The sequence below is a fragment of the Telopea speciosissima genome, chromosome 3, assembly GCF_018873765.1.
Source record: "Telopea speciosissima isolate NSW1024214 ecotype Mountain lineage chromosome 3, Tspe_v1, whole genome shotgun sequence".
Taxonomy (NCBI): domain Eukaryota; kingdom Viridiplantae; phylum Streptophyta; class Magnoliopsida; order Proteales; family Proteaceae; genus Telopea; species Telopea speciosissima.
The window spans coordinates 8,314,766-8,340,071 of NC_057918.1; the positions used below are offsets into that span (position 1 = coordinate 8,314,766).

Below are 25,306 nucleotides of genomic sequence, written 5' to 3' on the forward strand. Positions count from 1 at the left end.
ATGGTTTGAGGTACGGAAACATATCGCTCTGATAATGATTTTGCTAATCGTTGATCTTGATACCGTATCGGTGATACGATACAGACAAAATTTGTCTGATACAACCGATCATACCGATACAATATCAGTATCGTATCGATTTTACACTTGAACTAAAACCATGACCTCCGCGGCTCCGCCCACTGTTGGCATATTCCTGAGTCCCTCCTAAGTCCCTGACGCTGATGTTCTAAAAACATGTTCATTGCCTTCCTCTCGTGATCCTTAAAAAGTGATGCTTTTTCCGGATAATATTCGGCGACAAATCCAATTGATTGATTAGCACACAAAATCGCTTTATTAGCGAAGATCCCGGCTGCATCTAACGCTAGTGTTATACAGACTGATGTCATGTGTTTCCTATGGAGGGTGGTGCATGGTTATTAAATACGGAATTGGAATTCGGATCGGTTCAATCCATTTCTGATTAGAACCAAATTGGATCGGTAAACTATTTAACCCTAGATTTCATACATGGATCACCAATTGCATCGGGGATGTATAATGTGTTGATGTTGTATTGAGGTAATAATCTCATATCCATCGTAGATGCTTCAACTATCTAAGATTCACGAGAGATCATTCTACTTTGAACCAATTGGTTTTAAGATGAAAACTTAATATAGTATCAATATTTGAGCGGGATAAAGAGACCTGTACTGTACGCAAGGGCGCCAATTGATTTTAAGATGGAAGCTAATATGTTGGTATCCGATCAATTCTTGAAAGAAACTGGAGTGAAAAAGACAGCCAGAGAAATTAATATTCCCATGATTCTTGTCCTCACCAAATTATTTTTGGCTCTATCCCCACCCACTCCATGAGATTGAGCAACCCACTTCCACTATGCATTAAATATCTCCCTAAAATCATACACTAACTGTTCTTGGTAAGCTACTGATGAAAAATAGAACCACTCCACCTGTAACAATTGCAAATCTCCAGTTTCTCTTAAACCCTGTCATTCACTAAACTTCTCAGCTCCAGGCAACCATTGCGCAAGTTCAAGTTAAGTTACTCCCTTCACTTTTCTGGGTTTTCTCTCAATTTTTTAGCTTTTCCATTGTTCAACTCTGGTGCTTCTACCATTCTAGCTAGTTAAGGAGTAATGAAATGAGATAGTATTGGGAGATCTGATCAAAGTTCTGGGTTTTTGGATTAGATTTGTACAAAGAGATTGGAAAGGAGTATTTTGAGATGAGAATTGGAGTTTCGAGTACATTAATGAGATTGTAATGAGTAATGAGGTTCTGGGTTTTGTAATACAGATAATGTCGATGGCAATTGCCATCTCTGTGATACTATTGTTCGTGGGCATCGTTGTTATGGTCTTAATTCATTTTTGTATTGTTGGGAGAGCCTCCAGGAGAGGATTCAGAAGCACTAGCATGGGCGGAAGAGGAAGTAATGGAGGCAATAGCATGTCCATTGAGGATCTAAAGAAGCTTCCATTGTTTGAATTCGAGGTAGGAGACAAGGGAAACGCTCCAGTTGATTGTGTAGTTTGCTTGGAAAGTTTCAAGATGGGTGACAAATGCAGATTACTACCCATTTGCAAACACAGTTTTCATGCTCAATGCGTCGATTCATGGCTGTTGAAGACGCCAATTTGTCCGATTTGTAGAACCAGTGCCGATCTGCAGAAGCGCAGCGTGGTTTTGATCGAGGAAAATAGCCATGCCAGTGAGGTAGCAATCGAATTGAGAACCCAATTGGGCTCAGCTGCTTCTGCTTCTCCACTTCCTATGATCGTTTAATCTGGATTCTCTCTTTCTTGATAAAAAGATTCAGATTTCAGACAATTCCGTTTTGGACTGTCATTTGGGTTTTTTTTGCATTTTCTCGATAAAAAAAGCTTTCGATTTGTGGAAATTCTTCGCATTCAGAATGTAATCGTTTATTTGATTATCAGATTATTTAATTACATCCATGAGCCTTCTCCAGTTTCTCTTTTTCAATCGCAGAGTAATGCAAAACCTCAGTGATGAGCAGGTCTAACGTGACTGACGATGATCCACTCTCAGTCATGGCCCTTTTAGCTTCTTCTCCCACCATTCTAACCTTCTCAGCAACCTTCTTACCCTTCTCTTCCACCATTAATTCCCTAACCACCCTCTGCAAAACCTCAGCTTTGACAAGACCACCATCGCCTGCGCCTGCTCCTGGTATCCTCAAACCAATCCCTAGCTCCTCCACCACCATCTTAGCATTCAAGAACTGCTCAGCCATCATTGGCCATGCAAGGATGGGAACCGACGCGCATATACTTTCCGACACCGAGTTCCAACCGCAGTGGCTCAGGAATCCGCTGATGCTCTCATGCCGGAGTATCTCCGTCTGGTCTACCCACTCCCTCATTATCAACCCTCTCTCCTTCACCTTTCCCTCCAATTCCAACCCTAACCAGGAATCTGAGTCTGAGTCCGACTTCGATCTCACCACCCACAAGAAATCCACACCAGACCCTTCTAACCCAACTGCAATCTCTCTCATCTGTTCTGCACAAACATTTACCTGTGTCCCGAACGCTACATATAAAACCTTCGCCCTGGTATCTAGCCATTGCATCCACATGGGTTTGTCTTCTGGTTTTGGTTTTCCGACCAAGCAAAGAGGGCCAACGCACCAAGCTTTGGGCTTGAACTCGCGATTCCAGTAATCAACGAAAGCTGTCTCCATCTCGTAGAAGCTGTTGAACAGAATACCCCAACTGTTGGAAGTAGCCATGACTACCTCGTTAATGAGGTCGTACCAAATGCCCGGACCAGAAGTGCCGGAATCTTGAGAGCCCAGATCGTCTTCGGTGATCTTGATCCAAGGACTGAAGCTCTTGAGAACCAAAGGCTGGTTGGTGAACTCGCGGGCCGTGGCCCGACGAAGGGCCGTGGAGTAGGCACAGGTACCATAGGACACCACCCTTGGAATGCCCAACTTGGTGGCGGACTCAAGAGTCCAACTGAGAAACCCGTCGGAGATTATGCAGGAGACATGAGGCAGAGACCGGAGGACTTGCTCGAAGTGGGGTTGGAGGAGTTTGGTGGAGACGATGAAGGGAAAGATGAGGGAATCGGAGGGGAGTTGGTCGGTGCTCTGCACACCTGGGGGAAGTCCAGGGATGGAATCGGGGAAGGGAAGGTCGATGATGGAAGCGACAGTATTGGTGTTGGAGAGAGAGCGGCGGATGGAGGGAGAGTTGAACGGAGTGGAGATGAATGTAATTGAGATTCCACGGCGGTGGAGAAGACAGGCGAGGTGGAGGAGTGGGATGGTGTGGCCTTTCGACATGAAAGGAAAGATAACGAAATGGGGAGATTCGAGTGATGAAGAAGATGGAAAACTAATCACTTTTTCCATGATCGATTAAGTGATAGAGCTACAATGACAAAGAGTCTTGAACTCATATATGGTATATCCATTTGCTTTTATAAACTGTAAAAGTGAAATGAAGGGGACACATCTTTTTCAGTGGATTCCGATAGAACCACTTTCACTATTCTTCGATATTGCTGTCCCTTCGATATTGCTGTCCCTTTTGCCTGCCAATTCTTGGTTGGATGCTTTTACTGAAGAAGATTTCCTACCAGCCAGTTCAGATATTCCCCATCATCATGGATATTAAAAAACTGCAGAAATCTTTGAGTCTCATTTTGTTCTTTTTAGGTTGGATGCTTTGCCAATACTCTGTTTCAGCAGCAGAGTTCTGGTGCTGTGTACCATTGAGTCCACCACATTTCTCATGGTGTACCCTTCTTCACCCGAGTATCCGGAGATGAAGAAAGGGCTTTACCACCCTACATTGTTTCTGCAGATTATGCTGAGGCTGCGGTCAGACCACCTCCAACAAAATCTATCCATATTAGTGCGCATAGCATATTCTACGCACTGTTGTTGGGTTAGAAAGGTCCTCTAACCTTCGAGTGGGAATTTAGGCATACTGTCACGGGTATCTTGCTTGACATGGCGGTACGGGTATGTTGACTCCGTTACAAATATGCCCGTGACAATGCGGTAGAGCATCCGCTGAACTACTAGCAGAATGCTCGATGTTATCCCAATCAAATATAAAACAAGCTCTTAGCAATCGGATTCCACCAATGGTTTCTCAATACATTCTGGGATAGTCTCTAAGAGTCCACTCCATTGCCTCACTTACCAAAATGGAGTTAAAATTCGTCTTTTTCAGATGGTGCTATGCGCATCACTCCTAACTCCCCACTGTGATGATCTTTTCCCTAAGAGGAATCGGTGTTGAGTTTACAAAAACTGGATTCTCAACTGCCGCTACCGAATGAGTAGTAGTATTTTATCCTGGAGGCTACAAGGTTTGGAGAAACTTTGAGTGTAGCGTTCGGACACAGGAAGAAATAGGTTCGGCAACATTCTCTATGAGCAACGGAGAGCTTGAGGAACTCTTTAACAGATAATTGGTGATTAATAAGAAAGTTTACGAAACTAATTATTTTGGGACTAAAATTCTGGCCGAACATATTGAAGAGTATGCACGAAGATAGCTTGGTGCATTCTTTAAGACTAAAACAATGATAACTACGGCTTACCCGTGCACAGTATTTGCTCCTCTTGGAGCACTGCCTCCTAAGCTGCAGGCACACACGCACTTTTGCCAAACCTAAGACCTTGTTTTTCCCAGCAGGGTTAGGATCCAGTCCTAAGGCCTTGTTTCTCTCACTGTAAATAGTTCTTTAATTCACCAATGGTAACATTTTGACCTCTGGGTTCATCATTAATTCATAAACTCCCAGCCCCTATTGTTCACCGTCCAAAGTCCAAAATACCTTTCTCCAGTCCAATCAGAGAGTCAGATGGGATGGATGAAGAGATTCTCTCTTCACCACTGGTAGACAGAAAGTGGGTCCCACAATATTTTATCTTAGTGTAAAAATGTTTCTCACTTTTTTAAAACAGCAGAAACTTCTTGCAGGAAAATTTTCCTATTCCACCTTTTTCTACATTGAAACGAATGGATTCATATGGATCTTAGAGTCACGGCAAAAGAGAGGGAAGGATGCTCAATCACCAGGCTGCTGGTTTTTCACAATAATAAGAATTAGAGAGAGAATCATGAGCAGCCAATGGGCATTTTCCCTGTAGTAAAAGATCCATGAAGGATCGTAAGCCATCATCATTAATTGGTCTTAAATCAATTGACAATTTCACTGCTTTAAAACACCATATACAGAGAATGACAACCTAAAGCATTTAACTTCTCCAAGGTCCCTTAATTCAGTAGAGATTAAGGAACCCCACAAAAAGGAGGGGGAGGGGGGTTCATAGTTTGAGCTTCTAAAAACTATTGAGTTCTCTACATAACATGCAAATATCTATATCGTCTTCATCACTAGCAACATGATTATGACAATGCAGGTAAATGACAGATGGAGCTGACAACTGATGCACTTAGCTTTTCTCAGTATTGTTCTCCAGTTCTCTCCTCAGCTGCAGAGAGAAGTCGTCATTGACATCATCATCATCCCAGTCATCTTCCCATTGCTGCGTGACATCATTTCCCTCTTCCTTGTCATTCCACTCTGCACAACAATACAGCAGGGAAAAAAAATAAAATGAAAAGTCAAACAAAGAAATAAAACATATTATCAAGCAAAATCAGGGTTCACCTCAGAGACACAGCCACTGAAGACTAAGAACATCAATGGTATTAAGGAAACCTATAGAATGAATACAGCTACCCTGGGGTGCTTGGATGGGAGACCTAAACATAACTAAAATATTAAAAAAGTAAAATAACCAGCCAAAAACTCGAACCCTCTCCCAAGCTAGAGAGAGAGAGAGAGAGAAGAAACCTCACCATGCAAAACGTTAACGTTACTTTTATCTTGCTCATGATTGACCAGATCAATTTATCAGAATAAACATCAAGAAGCACCTTTTAAATAAAGGAACGTAACCAAAGTTGGTGAAAAAGAAGTTGTAACCTTACCTTATAACACACTTCTCTCAATATGGATAAAATCCTGGCATTTCAAACGAGTACTAGAAAAGCATGCAAGACAATGACTTGAGTCACTTTCAAATGGGGTTGGCTACATGGATCCTTTCCCTCCAATTAGCTCTATTCAAAGCCATACCAGTAACAAGGCCTAAACTATGCGTGTCTTTCCTCACTTCTCCTAGAGTCATTTTAGGTCTACCCATGGCTCTTTTAGCACCTTCAATCTGAATCAAACCACTCCTCCCCGTTGCATATGTCCATGCCACCTCAAATGACATTCTTGCACCTTAATCATGTATCGAAGCTACTCCTAAATCAGCTCTCACATGATCATTCCTTATTTTAGCCTTTCTAGTTTTACCTCTCATCCATCTCAACATCCTCATCTCAGCTACACTAAGTTTAGTATCCGGCTCCTCTTCAGGGAGTGCCCCGGGGGCATCCAAGGGTTGGTTTGTGCTGCACACATCTCGGCGCATGCCTAGGGATGTGTGTGGCACAGCCCAAAGGCTGGATGCCCCTTGGGCGTGCTGGGCTCCCTGGAGAGGAGCTCAATCCCTAAGTTTATCTATATGATATTTCTTTACTGCCCAATATTTGGCCCATTACATCATTGTCGGTCGTATGACCGTCGTATAAAATTTGCCTTAAGTTTTAGAGGAATACGTCGATCACACAACACTCCGGACGCACCTCTCCACTTCATCCATCTTATTAAATTCTCTGTCTAACATCATCCTCTATTTCTCCTTTTTTATTTACGATTGAGCCTAGATATCTAATATAATTACTTTGCGGTATCTCCCTTTCATCAATTTTCACCACCTCATTATCCGTCCTATTGTCACTAAAGTTACACACCATATACTTTGTTTTCCTTCTACTTATTGTTAAACCTTTTGACTCAAAGGTTGATCTCCATAATTCCAACTTGACGTTTATCCATGCTTTAGTTTCATCCGCCAAAACAATATAAAAAAGCATACACCAAAGGATCTGATCTTGAATATCTCTAGTCAATTCATCTATCATTAGAGCAAACAAATATGAGCTTAAAGCTGATCCTTGATGTAACCCAATTGTAATTGGGAATTCATTACCCTGTCCCCCCACAGAGCTTACACTAGTCACCACACCATTATACATATTTTTAACTATATCCACATATTTACTTGAAACACATCTTTCCTGATGCCTGCCAAATTAACTCTCTAAGGACTCTGTCATAAGCTTTTTCTTATGGAGATTCTTCTCAAATTCTCTACATCTTTCCATGAGTCTCTTAAGTAAATAAATAGCTTACGTCATTGATCTTCCTGGCATAAACCAAACTGGTTACCCATAATATTAGTTTCTTATCTCAGGCGAGTTTCAATAACTCTCTCCCATATTTCATAGCACGACTTGTAAGTTTTAAGCCTCAATAGTTGATCAGTTTTGAACAATACTAACAGAAAATGAAGTTTATAACGAAAAATCAATACAAAGCAAAACATAAAGAAACTTTACTGTATTTAAAACAATGCATTCAGTGCATTAGTTTCTTAGTTCCTTGAAGTTATCCTACAAGGATAGTAGAAAGTACCATATATAAAAAATTGTCCCACATTTAATTATGACTCAATATTGAGTCACGTTAACTTATCATGAATTTAACAAAAATCTAAATCATCAGGTAATACAAAAACCTCAATTACTGGCAACCAAAAAATCATTAACTCAGCAACAAGTCAAACTACAAATTCTGAAAGTCGAACATCATAGTCAATCCTGAATCATATCTTCTTCTTCTTTTTTTTTGGGGGGGGGGGGGGGGAGGGTCACCATAAGTAAAGTTCTACATCAAAAGAAACAATTTAAATCCAATCAAATAAGATGACTTCAAAACTCCACACATAGAACCATAAGAACAAGGTGTGGACAATTCAATAAGAACTCATCATAGAAATCCAAAACCAGCAGGTTTAATCTTAAACAATAAACAACTAGAGAACGAGATAGAACATCAACTAGCTGCTAAAATGGCAGTTGGCAAATATAAAACGCAAAGAATCAAAACCATAAGTTACCTTCACCAATTTCAAATTCTTCAAATTCATCATCGTCTTCAAAAAGATCAATCTTGGCATCTTCTGTCACGGTCTTGGATTCTGTCGCCATTTCAAACAGCTATCAGAAAGCTGCAAAAATAGCAAAGTTTCGGTCGACATCAGACGTAGGCTCCAATACTGCAAAATTTGTCCATATGTTGAATAGAAAAATAGAAAACCAGATTTTTAATACTGAAGATTATCAGAAATTTAAGAAGAGTAGGTTTGAAGGAAGATGCCTAGCATGCTATCCTAAAATTAAATTCGTAAGAAATAGGGCCTTCTTGCGGTGTAGGATGTTTGCACCATGAGGCAGATAAAACAGAAAGAGGTGAAAACCCCTTTTAATTTGCTTGAAGAGTCTTAAGCATTTGATTCGTGAAGATAAAAAATTGGGGAACCTAGATGAATTTTACTTCAAGCACACAAGGAATCACTTCAAAAGAAATTAAATAGAGAGTGGCTGTGATGCTCAATGCAACCTGGTTGGAACATCAAAATTGAAAGAGAGCATACCAACCTAAGGGGGTCGTTGAGTGGTCTTGCATGAGAACGGATGGTCTCTCTGGATTCTTGACTTTGGAATCCAGACTTTGCAATATCGGGGACAATAATGACTTACTTATATGGAAAATGAGGATTTTTTGTTTGGGAAGAACAACTAGAGATTGTTACTTTATCATTTTTTTATAGAGAAAGGAACAGAGACTGCTAGTTAAAACTCAAGACTCGAGAGGTAGCACACATGTGGCAGGTGTTGTGAAACACATATGAGGTTCCATTTGTTTCCCTTCTTCAAAGACAATTGCTTCCTGAACTAAAGGATACAAATGGTCTGCATCTTTTGCCAGTGCTTTCAATCGTCTGCATCGTTCGCCATTAATGGAACTACCCCGTACCCACATCTCTCTCTCTCCATTCGCATATACACACAAGCAAACTCACATGGAATAAGTTTGGCTGATCAAATGACTAAATGACTGGAACGAAACAATCAGCTTATTACAAATCTGTTGATTAACCAGAAGGAATTTACTTGGAACCATAAAATTTTGGCTGATTGGCTTTAATTGTACAAGACAACATGTGATTATGGCTGAATCAACAAAGCCACCACTCGAATTGTGCAAATCCTTCTGATATTCTCTTTGAGTTCCCAACTGATCTATTCTACATAAAGAAAGATCTAAGCAAAGTGGATTGAAACGTTGAACTCACCCGTAGAATCAGAACTGTGGTTAAAAATTGCTAAATACAAGAAAGACCTATGCAAAGTCGGTTGAAACGTTGAACTCATCCTTAGAATCAGAACTATGGTTAGAAATTGCTAGATACAACCAATGTGCCATGATCATAATTGTAATAATAATAAAGAACTGCCAGTAAGCTTCTTCAAAACAAAACTACAGAAATCCTAACCTAAACTATCTTTCTTCCAAATGTCCCAAACAAAAACTAAAAAAAAAAAAAATTACTCCAGCACCCAAAAGAAAGGGGGGAAAATACTAAAACAAGAAAGGGCAAAAAAAAAACCCTAGAAGTCAATGGAAATCCCTCTGGTCGCGGCCTAGATTGAGCCCCTGTGACCGTCGGCATTGGAATTAGAGATGGAAATCCCTTTGAACTGTGAATCAGGAAGATCTCCCACAGAGGCCGAAACCCGCGAATAACAACAAACACCAGAGAAGAAAGAGCCAATGGAATTTCCTCCGTAAGATTGAAACGGAAAAAACGAGAAGAAAGATGGACTAAAGTTAGTATTACCTGAACGTCGTTGGCCGGGGATGCTCGTTCTTCGCCGGATAGTGTCAAGGGCGGTGGATTGAGTCCTAGGGTTTCAAGTAAGAGAAGGATGAGAATGTCCGAAAATCCAGGGTGTGATTGTCAAGGTTTTCTTCTTTTTCTCTTTTTTTTATTTTTTCTTCTAAAATGTTCGTCCAAAAATCAGGGTCCGGATCGGTGAATCAGTTGATTCGAATTGGAATCCGCTTCCGATTTCCGTGTTTGGAAAAAATTATTCGCACGTGCCAGAGGTTAAGAACCCATTCCCACCAAGATTCAAAATCCAGGTATCGGACTCGGTATCGGCCATGGACGATACCTTTTCAGATCGGGATTGGATCGGTACAAATTGGTCCAGATCATCAAAAAACACCCCTCAAATCGTTTTTTTTTATAGATCAGGTCATGTATCGGCCATAGTTGGTGGGTATTGTGATCTTAGGATCGGATCGGATCAGTCAATATCGATTAGTATCGGTCAAAATAATACAAAAATTTTAAAAATCTAAAAACTTTAGTCAGATCGGTCGAGGATCGGATCAGATCAGCCAATCCGATCGTATTTTCTGATCTTGTAGCTACTCCATCAGATCGGTCACGGATCGGTTGCAGCTTGGGATCGGCCTCGACCGATTGAATCTGAGATTATGAACCTGTTTCCCAAATGGTCACCCTTCTTTTGCCAAGTGGAGAGTTTAGGTAAGTATTCTGAATGTTAGGTAAAGAGGTCATAGTTTAGAATTTTAGAATCTAATAAAATCAAATACCCTCCTTTGTATGAGCCTGCATCTCATTCTTAGTAGTCGATATCCGACACAGTATTGGTTTCGGCCGATATTGATACACATCGGTTTGTATTGAATAGTTATGTACCTATTTTTCATTAAAAATCTGTTTTTTTGGGGAGGAGAGGGGGAGAGACATTTCTGTCCTAGAGTATGGTCGCTGTGCAGGGGTCAATTGCAGTGCGTGCAAAAGCATCAATAGGGGCAAAATTTTCACCTTTCATAGGGGGCGGGACATGTCTAGGCATAGAAACCACGCTCTCGGATAGACTCCTCCTTCTGATTTTTAAAAAAAAATATTTTTACCCTAAGTCCAATACCAATTTCCAACCAATGATTGGCCAGGAATCGTTATCGGTCACAATTTTTAAAAACGTGCTTGTCAGGCGAAGACCATAACCGAGGCGGGCTCCCATTCGCGTACGCGAATGTACGAGAATGTGTTCTAACCCATTCTCGTAAACCCATTTTCGTACGTTCATGTACGAGAATGTGAACACAACTCGCCGTAATCCTGTCCTTTTAAAGCTCTATTTTATCGGGTAAAGAACATTGTCTGCATTCTTCTTGTAAATGAAAAGGGGGAATAAATAGTTATTTTAATCCATATTGTAAATTTGTAATGATAGTATAACTAGCCCAAAATCTTTAGTATCCATAGGTTCATTTTCCCTGGATTAGGAGTTGGCAATCTGTTTTAGGATCTTTGATTATTGCTAAAAAATGGGCTTGAGATGGTTCTAGGATCGAATAGGTTTCCAAACAGGTCCAAAACTGAAGCTTAATAAGGAACCGGCAAGAATCGGAACTGTTTGGATCCGTTTGACATGCCTAAATTACTTATTTTGGTTTCCCTTTCGTTGTTTGGATTAATAATTTGGAATTATTATAGTGGTTTGAGAAGTTAACATGTATATGGAAGATGTTTTTTTAAATAATTTGAGATTTTAATTTGATTTGGTATTAATAACTACAAAGTGTGAATTGGGCTTAGTTGAGTGTTTTGTATGCTTACGAATTATTTTTTATTATTTTATATTTAGGAATATATATTGAATTATTTGGATGATTGGGAATTTTATTTGTATACTTAGGAATTTTTGTAAATATTTGAGTGTTTGACACTAAATGCTTAGAATTGTTAAAGAACCAGAACCAGACCATCCCATTATTAAACCAAACCGTTAAAGGTGCCAATTAGTTCAGCTTGCAAAATCTTCTGCATTTTGATCCCAATTCTTGGGATCAAATTCTTGGTATGGTTCTTTAGTGTTTTTATTATTATTTGTTATTTTATTTGGGTAGCCAGAAACAACGTCGTTATTGGGTCTGAAAATCCAAATCCAAATTGGATAATGATTAAAATCAAACAGTGGTTAGTACATTTAAAATTATCCCCTCCCTCATTTTCGTCCCCTCATGTATATTCTAGTAATAAGGAAAACTTATTAAGTCCCTTCTTCTTTTGCCTTACTAATTTTAAATTTTCCTATTTCAATTTGTGCAGGATACTATATACCTGGATTAAGTTTGATAGGATGGTCCTACATCTTTTTGGTAGAGGGCAAGCATACCTTTTTTTTGCTGCAGGACATATTACATCTACTACCTATACGGAACTAGAATTGGTCAGTATTCGAACAAGCATGGATCATGTCTCTAGTATGGGGTTGAAGATTAAAGAAGTATGGTGTTCAAATCAACAGATCTGATGTTCTTCCATCTCCAACCAATTCTCCTTGGCCTTGGAATCTTATAAAGGACTTAGTTTATATTTCTGATATATCCCAAGATATATGTTTTGATAAGCAAAGAGACTCATTTTGTATAGCGTTAGCTTTTAATCTTGCCTATATTTTTCAGTCCCTTAATAATAAAAAAAAAGGTCCTGCCTTCACCTTTCGTGTGCATTTCTCATTTTGTGCTTCTTGTTGCTTCATTTTTGAGTATCGTGTTTAACAATCTTACTTATATAGAAGTGTATATATTTTTCCCTGGTGCCATGAGATTACAATAAATCAGGAAAATGGTGATTCCTATATGATAGTGGGCCGCTTCGCTTCCATCCAAGGTTCAAGTAACCAGACTCGGTGACCCGGGTTAGAGACAATCAATTCCGATTCAGTCAGAAACTCAGAATTGGTCGAGAATCAGCCAAAATCGATCGGCGGATCAGCCTGAACCCTAAAAAATCCATTATGGTTCAGTGATTCATATCAACAGAAATTGAGATCGGGTTCGACCAATTTCAATTTGAATTGACCATGTCAACTGATTCGATATCGGTTTTTTAAACCCTACGTACATCTCTTTCCATTTGAGAACTCCCTGGAGATGGCCTTGTGTCCTAATTAATGAAAAGTCTCAATTCGACAAAAGCTAGAAACACTTCAGATAAAATCTTTGAATCAACCCATTGGATTTTGCAAAATAAAAAATAAACCATCAGTGGAATGAATGATAAGTTGACCAGTGTCTGGATCTGGAAATGGACCCGGTTCTTACTCAGCATGATAGGGTTATCTCCCTTGGTTTTCCAACAATTGAGCTGCTGTTGATCACACTTCTCATGCTTTTCGAACTTCGTATAGGCCCTTGTAATAACAAGTTGAGATTTCAAACCTGTACTTTTTCACCATTTTTAATTAAGGTCATGGGCCCTTGTATGGATGAGGTTTATCATTATTCCCCCATGTTCAAGATATTGCAGCCACCTTATAACAACCAAGATAGAAATGTTGGAAAAAATCGAGTGGAGAAGGAAATTATAGTCTGCTTTGAATGCATATTCGCTATCTCAAAGGAGAAATTTACCCCACACAACACTATTTTATAGAAGTGAAGCATCTCTTTTGAACAAACATATCTGTCCATTTTGTATTTAAACCATTAGATTGATTGCCACATGATCTAACGGTCCAGATTAAAACAAAAAAGAAGCTGTTCACAACAGTCATATCACATCAAATGTGACCATAGGATCTTCTAATCCGACGGATCTGATCATGTCAAAAATCAACGTACCAAATCAGATCGCTAAGTGCGTGTGTATGCCACTAACGCCTCTACTGCCCATGCCACGCATGAGTAGTAGCCGTCCTCGCATATACTCCGTAGAATGTCTCCCTTTTCCGGTTTAACTTAAGAGATAAAGAAGATAATCTAATAAATACCATATATAACTCTTGTAGTTTTCCGATGTGGGGACTAGAGCACTTTACCAAAATAATATAATATTTATTTAATCTCTCCACTTATTACAATCTATCTAACAAGAAACCAGTGATCTTTCACTAAAAAAACACGAACATAGAAACCAGTGATCAAAATCATATAATAACACAAATCTTAACTTTGCATAGTGGTAAATTAGTTTCCTTTCTTTGTTCCACCCCCTCTCTACCATTTTAGAATTGTAGAAAATTTTCGGCTAAGTGTTCCAATTCCAGTTTCGGTTGAGATGATGATGGTCAGAACATTGAGGCACGAAGAAAATGGTTCCGCAACCGAAGCATGTCATCATTTAACTACAACAAGATATGCAGTTTATCCTAGTCTTGGAGATACTCAAAGACTGTAATGGGTATATCACCAACCTCGAAGAAAAGGAAGCATTATATTTAAGACCAAAATACAAATAGCTCTTTCGATCCAGAAAAAAACAAAATCCAAAAAAGCTTCGAATACAAGCAAGCAGGCAACTTATTATTATGATTGAAGCAGATTAACATAAACCGACCTTATAGCCAGGCTGCATTCTCCACAGGAGAAACAACAGCCTTCACTTGTAAGTAGTTATTGAGGCTGTAGATACCCTTTTCTCTGCCATGCCCACTCATTTTGTACCCACCAAAAGGTATTGCAGCATCAAATATGTCAAAGCAATTAATCCAGATTGTCCCCGCTTTCAATGCACGCATCAATGTGTTGGCAGTTCCAATGTTCTTGGTGAAGACCCCCGCAGCCAGCCCATAGCGAGTAGTATTTGCCCTTGTTATAACCTCATCAAGGTTCCTATCATCAGTGAAAAAAATAAGCCACTTATACAGGAGAAAATCAATTCAATAGCCCTAAAATCAAAGGCTAATGATGAAATGGATGGTATATTGATCATGTCTTACTTGAATTTCAAGATGGACTGCACTGGGCCAAAGATCTCTTCGCTTGCAATTTTCATGTCGTCCTAATTGACACAAGAATTAAAATTAAAATCATACTAACTAAATCAACTAGTAAAATATCCATGTTGATTGGAGCAGCAAGTAGAGTGGTGCATACTTGGACATTTGAGAAGACAGTTGGCTGAATAAAGTAGCCTTTGGTTCCCAGTCTATCACCTCCAGCTTCAAGGGTTGCACCACTTTCAATGCCAGATCTAATGTAATTTAGGATCTTCCCAAATTGCTCTGAATCAATCTGAAATGTTGATCAAAATCAATAGAGCAGCAATACTGAAAAGATATACAGGCTTAACAATTATATGCAGTATTATAAGCAAAAGATGCAGAATGCAGATGACTAATAGTCAGGACTTGGTTTAATTGTGTGTATTAGAGTAGAGAGAGTAGTTTTACCTGAGGACCTTGTTCAACGCCTGTTTTAAAGGGATCACCAACAACACGTCTCATAGCACGTGCCTTTGCTTTCTCTACAAACTCATCATATACACTTTCATGTACAAATGTACGAGACCCAGCACAGCAACATTGACCCTGAAGACAGCACAGCCTCAATTTATGATCCGATCATCAAAAGAATCTAAACTGTTTCAGTAAAAACTTTTCTTTTTGACCTGATTAAAGAACAGAGCGAAGTGTGCAAGCTCAACAGCCTGGTCAACGTCAGCATCTTCACAGACAATGAAAGGGGACTTCCCTCCAAGCTCTAATGTTACAGGTTTAAGATTGCTTTTTGCAGCCAATTCGCTCACAATCTTTCCAGTTTCAGTTGATCCTGTGAACGCAATCTGCAAAGGGATAAATATTTAACAGCATGAAAACAGTGGAAGAAACAGATTAATTTTTCAGGCACCTCTAGTCAAAGAAGGCTATAACTAAAGCTGTAATCCATTCAGTTGATCCTCAAAAAATACAAATAAGATTGGAAGAAATGGATAGAAGTGCTAAACATAGACCCATTAAATGATGGTTAATCCAAATAAATGTGTATGATCTCCATTTCGCCAATCACAATTATTTATAATTTTCCTGATCCTGGAGAGTAATTCCCTGTCCTTTTCACATCAAAATATCCAGAAAATTGTTTTTTCCATTCCTCCGAATGATCCAATACTGCATTTAGAAGTTTGTGCTGTTAAATTGGCTGCATGGAGGAGAGCTGGAAAGCTCAATGTTCAATATCTGATATGAACTGTCATTTTTCTTGAGGAATGTGTGGAAAAGATATTGACCATCACTGATAGCGACAACAATAAAAGGCATATAACAGTAACATCTCAGGTTGCCTAACAAATAAAGCCTCATTGAACACCACCACTGGCCACTCGTGAGAGAGAGAAAGAGATCTCGAGGTTAGACGTAATCCAGATATCTCCTCGATTAAATAGTGTTCAACTTAAGACTACCATAATGACCACAGTAAAAGGAGACACAAGTTGATAAAAACAAGTCAAGGGAGATTTTGACACCAGAGTCATTTGTATATGTGGTCTCAATTACAAAGGGGTTCCAATTCCTATGCAAGTGGAACCTGGAGGACAGAGACACGAAATTGGGGTTACTTAGTGTCTTTCAATCAACTAGCCCCCAGTTTGTTTATTACAGAACATAGTTTAGATAACTTGTTCAGGGGGAAGACAGATGCTCTAAAACAGAACAGGGTCAATGATAGAGCTACATATGTGAAGATTCCTAGTTGATTAGTAATGTACATTGATGTCTTATGCTGGATAAGAAACTAAGTTCCATGATGGATGGAAGACAACAACTACTACTATTCAACAATATGGTAAGACCAAAAAAACTACTACTTTAGGTTCATCCCAAGCAGAAAGGTAGTTCATTAAATTACCTTCTCAACATCCATATGACTGGCAAGAGCAGCACCAGCAGTTGGTCCAAATCCAGAAACCACATTTAAAACACCTGGAGGGAGACCAGCCTGTCACAAGGAACACATATAAGAATGCAATAAATCCTAATGGAAAACAAATTGCGTTATGAAAAAAATAAAAGATGAACTAAGCACCCACCTCATGGAATAGCTTTGACACAAAGAGAGCTGATAAGGGTGTCTGCTCTGCAGTCTTTACAATAACAGCGTTACCGCAGGCTAATGCAGGCCCAACCTTCCAAGCATACATAAGAAGAGGAAAATTCCATGGAACAATCTGCCCAGCAACACCAATAGGTTCATGCAGTGTCTGTACATGGTATGGTCCATCAGCGGGAACAGTAAGACCATGGATCTTATCCGCCCAACCTGAAGAATTTACCGAGAGAAAATATTAGATCTTTCACCGAGGCATGTAGAATTAGAGAAGCTCCTTCAATACATGCAGCAAGAGATTCCTCACCCGCATAATACCGCATGAGACGTGCCAGCATTGGTACTTCAGCTTGTGCAGCCTGTTCATAAGGCTTTCCATTATCCCAAGTCTCAAGTGCAGCAATTTCATCATTGTGCTTTTCAATCAAGTCAGCAAAACGGTAAATAATACGTGATCTTTCCTGGAGAAACAAATACCAAAGTAGGAATAAGAATTTCAGCACAGTCCAAGAACTTCACATACTATCAAATGTAATAACCAAAAATGTAAGAAGCAGGGTGGAAATTCATACATAAGCACTCATTCTGGGCCATGGTCCCTCATCGAATGCCTTTCGGGCAGCAGCAACGGCCCGATTGATATCTTCTGCATCTCCTTCAGCAACATGAGAAATCACATCTCCTGTCCTCGGATCAAGGGTTGGAAAAGTTCTTCCTGCAGCCAGAAGTTATCCGAGAAATCACTTCCAGTTAGAAGACACCTTTGCCAAAAGAATGCTGAAGCAGAACTAATAGAAACGTTGAGGTAACTGAGAAACAAATGTAAAGCTATATTTTTAATAACATGACGTAAGAAGATGGCAATTTCACCTGATGCCGCATCTGTAAATTGTCCATTGATTAAAAGCTGAGTATAATTTACTTGAACAGATGGAGTAATGAGTTCTTCTTGTGCAGCAGCAGTGCTAAATCTACTGATGCCTCTCCCACAGCTAGAGTTTCTACCTGAAAAAGTATATTGTAAAGACTGTTCATCAATAAAATCTGCTTTAATTAGCAATCCAACAAGGGCAAACTCATTAACAGAAGCTAGAGAAACTAGCAAAATGCAGAGGGGAAGAATTCGAAAACTTGAACACTTTGTCCAATTTAAAGTGCATTAATAAAAACAATTTCAGAAAGTAATCAATGTTTTACAACAAAATAAGCATTATCAATTTTATGGACAAGATTAAATTTAGAAGCCAAAAGCTTTTATTCTATTGAGTACCCAGAAAATAAGAATATTTGAAAAATATAAATCTAGCAATCACTAATTAAATAATTTTACTTTTTAAGACAAACAGTGCCAGAAGATAAGATTAAGAAAGGGCAAAAAACACAGACAAAAAAAAAAAAAAAAGAGCAACTCATAGATATCTGATATTTCTGATAAAAGAGAGGATAAAACCTGTAACAACCCCAATTCCCCCTTCAAAACTAACAAGTTCAAAAATCTTCAGGTCGGTAATTTATTTTCTCACGGTAATATAAAATCATTAGACAACGGCATACATTTTTTAATTAGGTCCGTAGTTGAACAGTGATAAACAACTCAAGCTCATCCCTGTCCTCGTCCACAATGTTCCGAAGAAATACTTCGCAGTTCAAAGAACCAGGGAAATACACCACATGTCCACCATACTGTACAGGATGATTGGATGATCGATCATCTCTATCTAATTGTCACGGAACATAAAATGCAAAAATGTGTGTATATCAACAGGTAAACCACGAAAACAGAGTCCACGGAAGTCTGATAGGTAATATTTGAGCAAAAGTAGTTACAGAAAAAAAAAATAAAAAATAAAAAAAATCGAAAACAGAGTCCACGGAAGTCTCATAGGTAATATTCGAGCAAAAGTAGTTACAGAAAAAAAATCGAATATATTTTCCATGTTCTAAACACCAAATAATAATCTGAGTCAGGTGAAACCACTTAAAGGACTTAAAAAATCTCTTCTTCTTCTTCTTCTCTATTACAGTCTCACACAGCATCGAGTATAACAAAGATTTTCAATGGATATGCGGTCAGAAGTAACAACTAAAATGTAAAATGAATTGGCTACAAGAAAATTCATCAAACAAAATGCAAAAATGAAATTCGATCTCATAAAACCAGGAAGCAAGTTAGACGTCCATCGTCTTCAACAGAGAAAGGAGTCCATAGCTTAGATCAAAGATCCTTCGCATTTGCACAAAACTCAGAGAGAAAATAAGGATAGACGACATGGAACCCAAAAAAAAACACACAGAAGCAGAAGCAGAAGCAGAAGAGAGTTAGTTAAAAAGATGGAATTGATGAAGATGATCGTTACCAAGAGAGAACAACGAAGATGCAGAGGTTGACGAAGCAGCGAAGGATCGACTAAGCAGAGACGATAATCTCCGAGACGCCATAGCCAAATCCAATCACTCGCTCTCTCTCTCTCACTCTCTTCTCGGTCACACTATCCTTTTTTTTTTTTTTGATGAGACACACTATCCTTGTAGTAAGGCTATAAATTGAAAGAAAGAAAAGATATCTGAAGCGCAAAGTGTTATAGAAGATATTTATATAATTTTTAAGTTAAATTACAATTAAATATAAAGGAATGGATCGGCGTGATCATCACACATCTTTGCGGGCTGCCCGTCCTGTTGTGCTGCGCGAACCCAAAGTGGTGCGTATTGACCATCTTACCCCTGCCCGCCTTAGTGGAAATCAGGTACTGACTGGTCTTCTTTAGCAAAATTATCAGAAAATAGATAAATTATTTAAAGAAGATTTTAATCTGACAGAGCCAGTGGTGCTGGCGAAATGGATGAAACAAACAACTATATCAACACCAACACTATCCACGGTTCCTTTAAATAGTAAAAAGGAACACAAATTATTTTTTTTTTATAAATATTGGTATCGGGTTTCAGGTATCGGTTTTGGTTATAAATATTAGTATCGGATTGGGTTTATCTTTTATGGTCTAATATCAATTATTTATTCGACTTTGTATCGATGGAACGGTTTTTATTTGGTATCAATATCGGTATCGATCAGGATCGATATGAATCCCGATAACAATATTATCTAATATTTATTTATTTAATTATTTAATTAAAATTTATATCATCAATATCCAATCAGAATTGATTCTTCCTTTTTTTATGGAAGTGTGAGTTGTAAATGATGATGGTTTGATTGAATTTTTTTTTAATGGGAGAGAGCGTCCCTTTATTACCCAAAAAAAAAAAGGAGAGAGTGTCTCTTTATTCTTTTACATTCTTTTCCCCTACTTTCCAATCAAGGGTAATGGTGTCCACTTACCCACTAAGTGGGCAATAGACAGAGTCATCCTCAGCATTCAAGGAGATTCACTCTTGAATCATGAAAGGAATAGAAGGGAAAGCTTGTTTCCACTAAGTGTGGTGTGGTGATTGTGTTTTGGTGTTGTGTCTGTGTTTGATTCCTAAAGGATAGGTAGTACATCCACTTATCAAACAAAAGTAACAAAGTACATAACAGACAATCCTCTCCAATTTCCCAGCGATGCATTTTTAGGAGGAGAAGTCAACACCTGGCAAGTGCGACATCCAACTGTTCAAGATCATTGACCAAATTCTCGAGTTAAATGGTTTAACATTAGCTCTCATGTCCTTAAGTTATAAAAATTGTATAATATATAGAGTTACGATGTGAATTTATTTCGATTCCTAATTGATCTATCGGTTTTGGAACCATTGGGAGACTGCTATTGGATGGGTTGCTTCCGATTCGATTCCCAATTCTAACCCAGAATTGACACCCATTAGGTAGGTTGTGCTTCAACAAATGTTTAGAGATAATTTTTCTTCAAATTAAATTTTGTTTATTTTTTTATATAGAGATAAGTAAAAGGCAAGATGGATCACACAGCAAAAGGTCCACCATTGACAATGGTTTAAAAAAACGATATTGGACGTGGCTGCCCGATCTTATATACTTATATCAATGGAATGATTATAATAAAATAATGGGAGAATGTTCTCTATGTCGCAATGCAGCTTGCGTTCAGGCACATGGATAGTCTGTATAGGAGGACATGGTGGTCATTGCGCTCACCCCATGTGCCTGAGTGCAAACTGCATTGCGATATAAAGAACAACATCCCTAAAATAATTCACTTTCCCTTGAGATTCATAAATATTTTATTCTCTTTCATTGGCTACTGAGTGCCACGCATACTCTCCTTTTGAAGCCATGCAGCATGGGGCTAAATGACCAATGCTACGTGTTGCATCTAGGCGTGATAGAGTGCAACATGGCGTTTACCCAAAATGGAAAGAGTGCAACATGCAATTTTTTGTGGGGTATAGGTTTTTTTGGGTATAGTTGGGGAAAGAAATCTTGTCCAACGCGTCAACCCCTCCAATGGACATCCAACGGTTGGAGGAACTCTTAATGACCACAACTCCTACGGAGTAAGGAGATAAGGTAGAAAGTCCACTTACTGGGCCCCCACACTGTGGTCCCCACTCCTACTTTGAATTGTCTCAACGGTTGCCTTTTAGGACTTTTGTTTCATTTATTAATTGCTTTGACAACTGCAATGCTTGACAAATTATGTTTGACGATATTAGCTGTATTACAGTTTCTTCTACACTGCATGGTTTAGAAAAACTTGGTTTTTAGAAAAAAGAGGAAACGTTATTCTCTCTCGTTACTCTACGGTACAATAATTCATCATACGACAGCTACAGAGACCATGTGCACCATGTGGGGTTTGCTATGCCACATGATATTTACAGCATCGCATGATGCAGTATTGTACCGAGCAGTAACTGGAGAAGATAAAAATTCAAAAAAGAGGAGATCTTTATCCTCTCATTCCCTGTTCGGTACAGTTCGTATGATTCCTCTCATAGGGGCATAAATGATCACCTTATCTCCTATTCAAACACACTGTCCAGGTGAAGTCCACCCCCCTATTATTAGAGGCGCTAAGGAACTGTACCGGATAGAAACTTGAGAGGATAATTTTCTAAAAGAGGAAAGTGTTCCATTACTTCCAACGATATCAAATCTTAGTTTCTCACCAATATAGGTTATGTATAAGGGTACTTGTTATTTAGAAGAGGGTTTCTAAGAGTGTAGGAAAGAAAATGCACATTATAATCAATGAAGGGGTTATAAAATGATATCATATATATGTGGGTTACATAGGACCCACCGACCACATGGTCAGAGTATAAATTAGAAAAACTTGGTTTTGAGAAAAATAAGGGATCTTTATCCTCCCATTTCTTGTTTGGTACAGTTCGTACGGTTCCTCTCATAGGGAGCAAAAATGATCGCTTTATCCTCTACTCGAACGCATTGCTTGGGTGAGGTCCACCCGCTATTATTAGAGGCACTAAGGAACTGTATCGGACAGAAATCTAAGAGGATAATTTTTCAAAAGAGGAAAGTGTTCCATTACTTCCAACAATGTCAAATCTTAGTTTCTCACTAATATAGGTTATAGATAAGGGTACTTGTTATTTGGAAGAGGGTTTCTAAGAAAGAACATGCACATTATAATCAATGAAGGGGTCATAAAATGATATCATATATATGGGGGTTACATAAGACCCACCGACCACATGGTGAGAGTATAAAAAAGAAATGTCAATGTGAGTCCCACTATTTATTATATGAAAAAGATATAAAATAATTTAGAGAAAAGTTCTCCGCATGCGACAATACTGAGGCCACGCCCAGACATATTGGGGGTGAAAATGACCGCCCCACCCCCATGACTGGTGGAATTTATGCCCCCAATGTGGCAGTGTGTGCTCCCATTGACTATGGTGCATGGAAAATGATTCCCCAAAAGAATTTGTATGAGGGTAGTGTAGTAATATTTTTTTTCCTTATTATATAATATGTAGAGAATATATGAGATCCATGGCATGGAAAATGAGAGGGCGTAGGATAAAATTTGTACACTAACGTCGTGTGGATCCTGGAATAATTAGGTCTAATGGTTTATGGGGAAATTGCTATTAAATCTCGGTATCAATAAGCTTTATTGATCCTAAGTTTATTTGATCGATATGCTTTCCACTTAATCACATTACCTACAGTGATGTGTCCATTTCATGTTTTGACCATTTTTTTCAAGTTTCATTCCAAACACATTTTCATAGCTTGATTAATCCGTTTATAGCATGATCAATTCATTTAAGATCCGATTAGCACAATTAGCTCCAATAACATGAACTCCGTTAGAAACGGATAACTTAAATTGGTGGCAACAGATTAGGCCTGATCGAATCCGACCAGTTAACATTTGTATTGATCATATTGTCGGTATCATACAATCTCACTCCCTCTCTTCTTGACATAAGTTTTTCTTTATATGAACCATGCGAATTGCAACACCTCATCCTTAATCTCATTCACTTGGCATAAGAAATTTCATTTCATGTGAACAGTGTAGCGATCCTCTACCCTATCTTTGAAGGATCAGGATCGTTTCCAGGGAGTAGGGAATGCCTAGGGTGCTGTCAACCGTTGGGTTGTGTTGCACACATCCCTAGGCATGCATCGAAATATGTGCAATACAGCTCAATCGTTAGATACCCTCGAACAATCGAAAAAGATCCTTTGTATCTGGGCAGCTGGGCTGCATGTGCAACGCCAAACTCAAGATGATGCTTTGACTGCCTTATCCCTATCCAAGCGTCTTACCCAAACAGGGATAAGGCAGTCAAAACATGCCGCCTTAAATCAAACGCTGCACATACAATCCGATTGCCCGGATGCATAGATCCAAGACCCCTGGCAGCACCTTAGGCGCACGCCATTCTAGAGACGAACTAAATTCATCTTTGAAGATGTTACCAAAGAAAGGTCGTCTTTTTTAACCTTAGAAAATTATGTGAAGGTTAACGATGGGGACTTTTGGCCATTCAAATATCTCGCTTTTCACTTATCAAATCATTAGGGTCTGCTCCTGATGATGAATGATGACCGCAGCATCAAGAAAGAACAAAAAAGAAAGAACTAAAGATGGGTAATACTTTGACAGTGACATGACTTGTATATGATGTGAAAATGGGGCCAAGACCGTCCCACTTGGAGAGCAGATCCAAATTTATCACCAAATATATCAAATGGGACGTAGTTTTCTATCTCTCTCCTCCTTGGGTATATATGCCTTTTCATATGAAAAGGAAAGAGATACTCATGAGAGTGTTGGCGTTGCCCAAACTCCAGGAAAGAGTGGCATATGTTGAGCGCACCCTGACGGTGGCATGCCCAACCTTTTCCTATCTATATATATAGGACAGATGTTCTTTGTGTCGCAGTGTAGTCTATGCCCAAACACATGAGTCTGCCATTTAGGGGGTAGGGTGATCATTTGATCCATCCCATGTGTTTGACGATAGCCTGCACCCCGTCATAGAGAATATTTGGCCATATATATAGAAAGAATCTTTTTTCTATCATATATATTGTGATCATGGTTTTAGTGCACGATATCGAAAAAGGTATCGACAATCCATAACATTGATATGATATCGATACGGTATCGGCCTAGATCGGTTGTATCGGATAAAAATACCTTTGAATTTTTTGACCATTTTATCCCTTGTCCGTATCATGCTATTGATACGGTATCAACGATTAGCAAAATCGATACATATCACCCGATACGGACAATACGATACTGATACTTAAAACCATGATTGTGATGGCCAAAGGTTGTGTGCGACCATGCACAAAACCCTTCCCCTATTGTGATAAGTACTTCCCCTTTTTCCTGCTTTGCGCATTGAACATATCAGGAGTACATGGGATTAAGACAGGGATGCTTATCGCTTAACCACCTCTCAGTACCAAACAAGTGATCCTCCTCAATTTCTAGGGTTCATTTTTCTTCCCAAATCCTATTGGCTGAAAGAGACTTTTTCCAAATACGATAGGGACGAGGAGGAACTAAATGGACCATGAAGATAGTTTACACTCGACCATGTATGCATTAATTGATCACTGGTGGGGTTTAATTTAACGTGCAAGAGATCGTTGTTTGGTTGTATAGCTTGTGTACTAGGGAGGGCATTAATACGGATGAGAATTTTTTTTCAAGAGGGATTGGATAATAATTTTTTGCATTTTTGTGTCGGGGTTCAAGAACCATGCAACCAAGCAGTGTTCTTTTTCCCATAATTTAAAACCAAGAATAAAATTTACAAAATTTTCAATGCCATGGGTAATGCCAAATAATCAGATATGTGATAGAAAATAAAAGATGGGAAGGGGATCGATGTCAGACCATGTGGCCCTTGCACTATCTGAAAGGTCAATGAGAGCGTGTGTGAGGAATCTAATAAGGGTGGAAATTATTCATTTCACAGGAGGTGGGTTAATCATT

At 38.9% G+C, this 25,306-nt stretch overlaps 4 protein-coding genes across 4 annotated transcripts; 1 reads left to right on the forward strand and 3 right to left on the reverse strand.

Annotated features, from left to right (window-relative positions):
• The first annotated feature begins 1,219 nt into the window (after window positions 1–1,219).
• Window positions 1,220–1,798, forward strand: LOC122656421 (RING-H2 finger protein ATL39-like). The gene has a single exon (XM_043850928.1). It carries the CDS (start codon window positions 1,275–1,277, stop codon window positions 1,794–1,796), a length of 522 nt encoding a protein of 173 aa, XP_043706863.1. The 5' UTR covers window positions 1,220–1,274; the 3' UTR covers window positions 1,797–1,798.
• A 96-nt stretch (window positions 1,799–1,894) lies between these two features.
• LOC122654161 (UDP-glycosyltransferase 90A1-like) lies at window positions 1,895–3,402 on the reverse strand. Its single transcript, XM_043848143.1, has one exon. The coding sequence runs from the start codon at window positions 3,391–3,393 to the stop codon at window positions 1,957–1,959; it is 1,437 nt and encodes a 478-aa protein (XP_043704078.1). The 5' UTR covers window positions 3,394–3,402; the 3' UTR covers window positions 1,895–1,956.
• Window positions 3,403–5,255: 1,853 nt separating this feature from the next.
• LOC122653818 (protein DELETION OF SUV3 SUPPRESSOR 1(I)-like) lies at window positions 5,256–9,966 on the reverse strand. Its single transcript, XM_043847768.1, has 3 exons — window positions 9,862–9,966; window positions 8,077–8,187; window positions 5,256–5,585 (listed from the first exon to the last, which is right to left on the reverse strand). Exons 2-3 carry the CDS (start codon window positions 8,165–8,167, stop codon window positions 5,455–5,457), a joined length of 222 nt encoding a protein of 73 aa, XP_043703703.1. The 5' UTR covers window positions 8,168–8,187; window positions 9,862–9,966; the 3' UTR covers window positions 5,256–5,454.
• Window positions 9,967–14,261: 4,295 nt separating this feature from the next.
• On the reverse strand, window positions 14,262–19,395 carry LOC122654835 (aldehyde dehydrogenase family 2 member B7, mitochondrial). Its single transcript, XM_043849105.1, has 11 exons — window positions 19,250–19,395; window positions 17,763–17,897; window positions 17,465–17,607; window positions 17,200–17,353; window positions 16,876–17,105; window positions 16,695–16,784; window positions 15,457–15,630; window positions 15,239–15,376; window positions 14,943–15,080; window positions 14,786–14,847; window positions 14,262–14,678 (listed from the first exon to the last, which is right to left on the reverse strand). Exons 1-11 carry the CDS (start codon window positions 19,329–19,331, stop codon window positions 14,405–14,407), a joined length of 1,620 nt encoding a protein of 539 aa, XP_043705040.1. The 5' UTR covers window positions 19,332–19,395; the 3' UTR covers window positions 14,262–14,404.
• Window positions 19,396–25,306: the final 5,911 nt, after the last annotated feature.

Excerpts from the sequence above, each read along its gene's own strand:
- LOC122653818 (XM_043847768.1), bottom strand. The coding sequence starts at position 8,167 with ATGGCGACAGAATCCAAGACCGTGACAGAAGATGCCAAGATTGATCTT. Across the intron at positions 5,586-8,076 it reads AGAATTTGAAATTGGTGAAG|AGTGGAATGACAAGGAAGAG; the intron begins GTAACTTATGGT and ends ATTGTTGTGCAG.
- LOC122654835 (XM_043849105.1), bottom strand. The coding sequence starts at position 19,331 with ATGGCGTCTCGGAGATTATCGTCTCTGCTTAGTCGATCCTTCGCTGCT. Across the intron at positions 17,898-19,249 it reads ATCTTCGTTGTTCTCTCTTG|GTAGAAACTCTAGCTGTGGG; the intron begins GTAACGATCATC and ends ATACTTTTTCAG. Across the intron at positions 15,377-15,456 it reads TCGCTCTGTTCTTTAATCAG|GGTCAATGTTGCTGTGCTGG; the intron begins GTCAAAAAGAAA and ends TGCTGTCTTCAG.
- LOC122654161 (XM_043848143.1), bottom strand. The coding sequence starts at position 3,393 with ATGGAAAAAGTGATTAGTTTTCCATCTTCTTCATCACTCGAATCTCCC.
- LOC122656421 (XM_043850928.1), top strand. The coding sequence starts at position 1,275 with ATGAGTAATGAGGTTCTGGGTTTTGTAATACAGATAATGTCGATGGCA.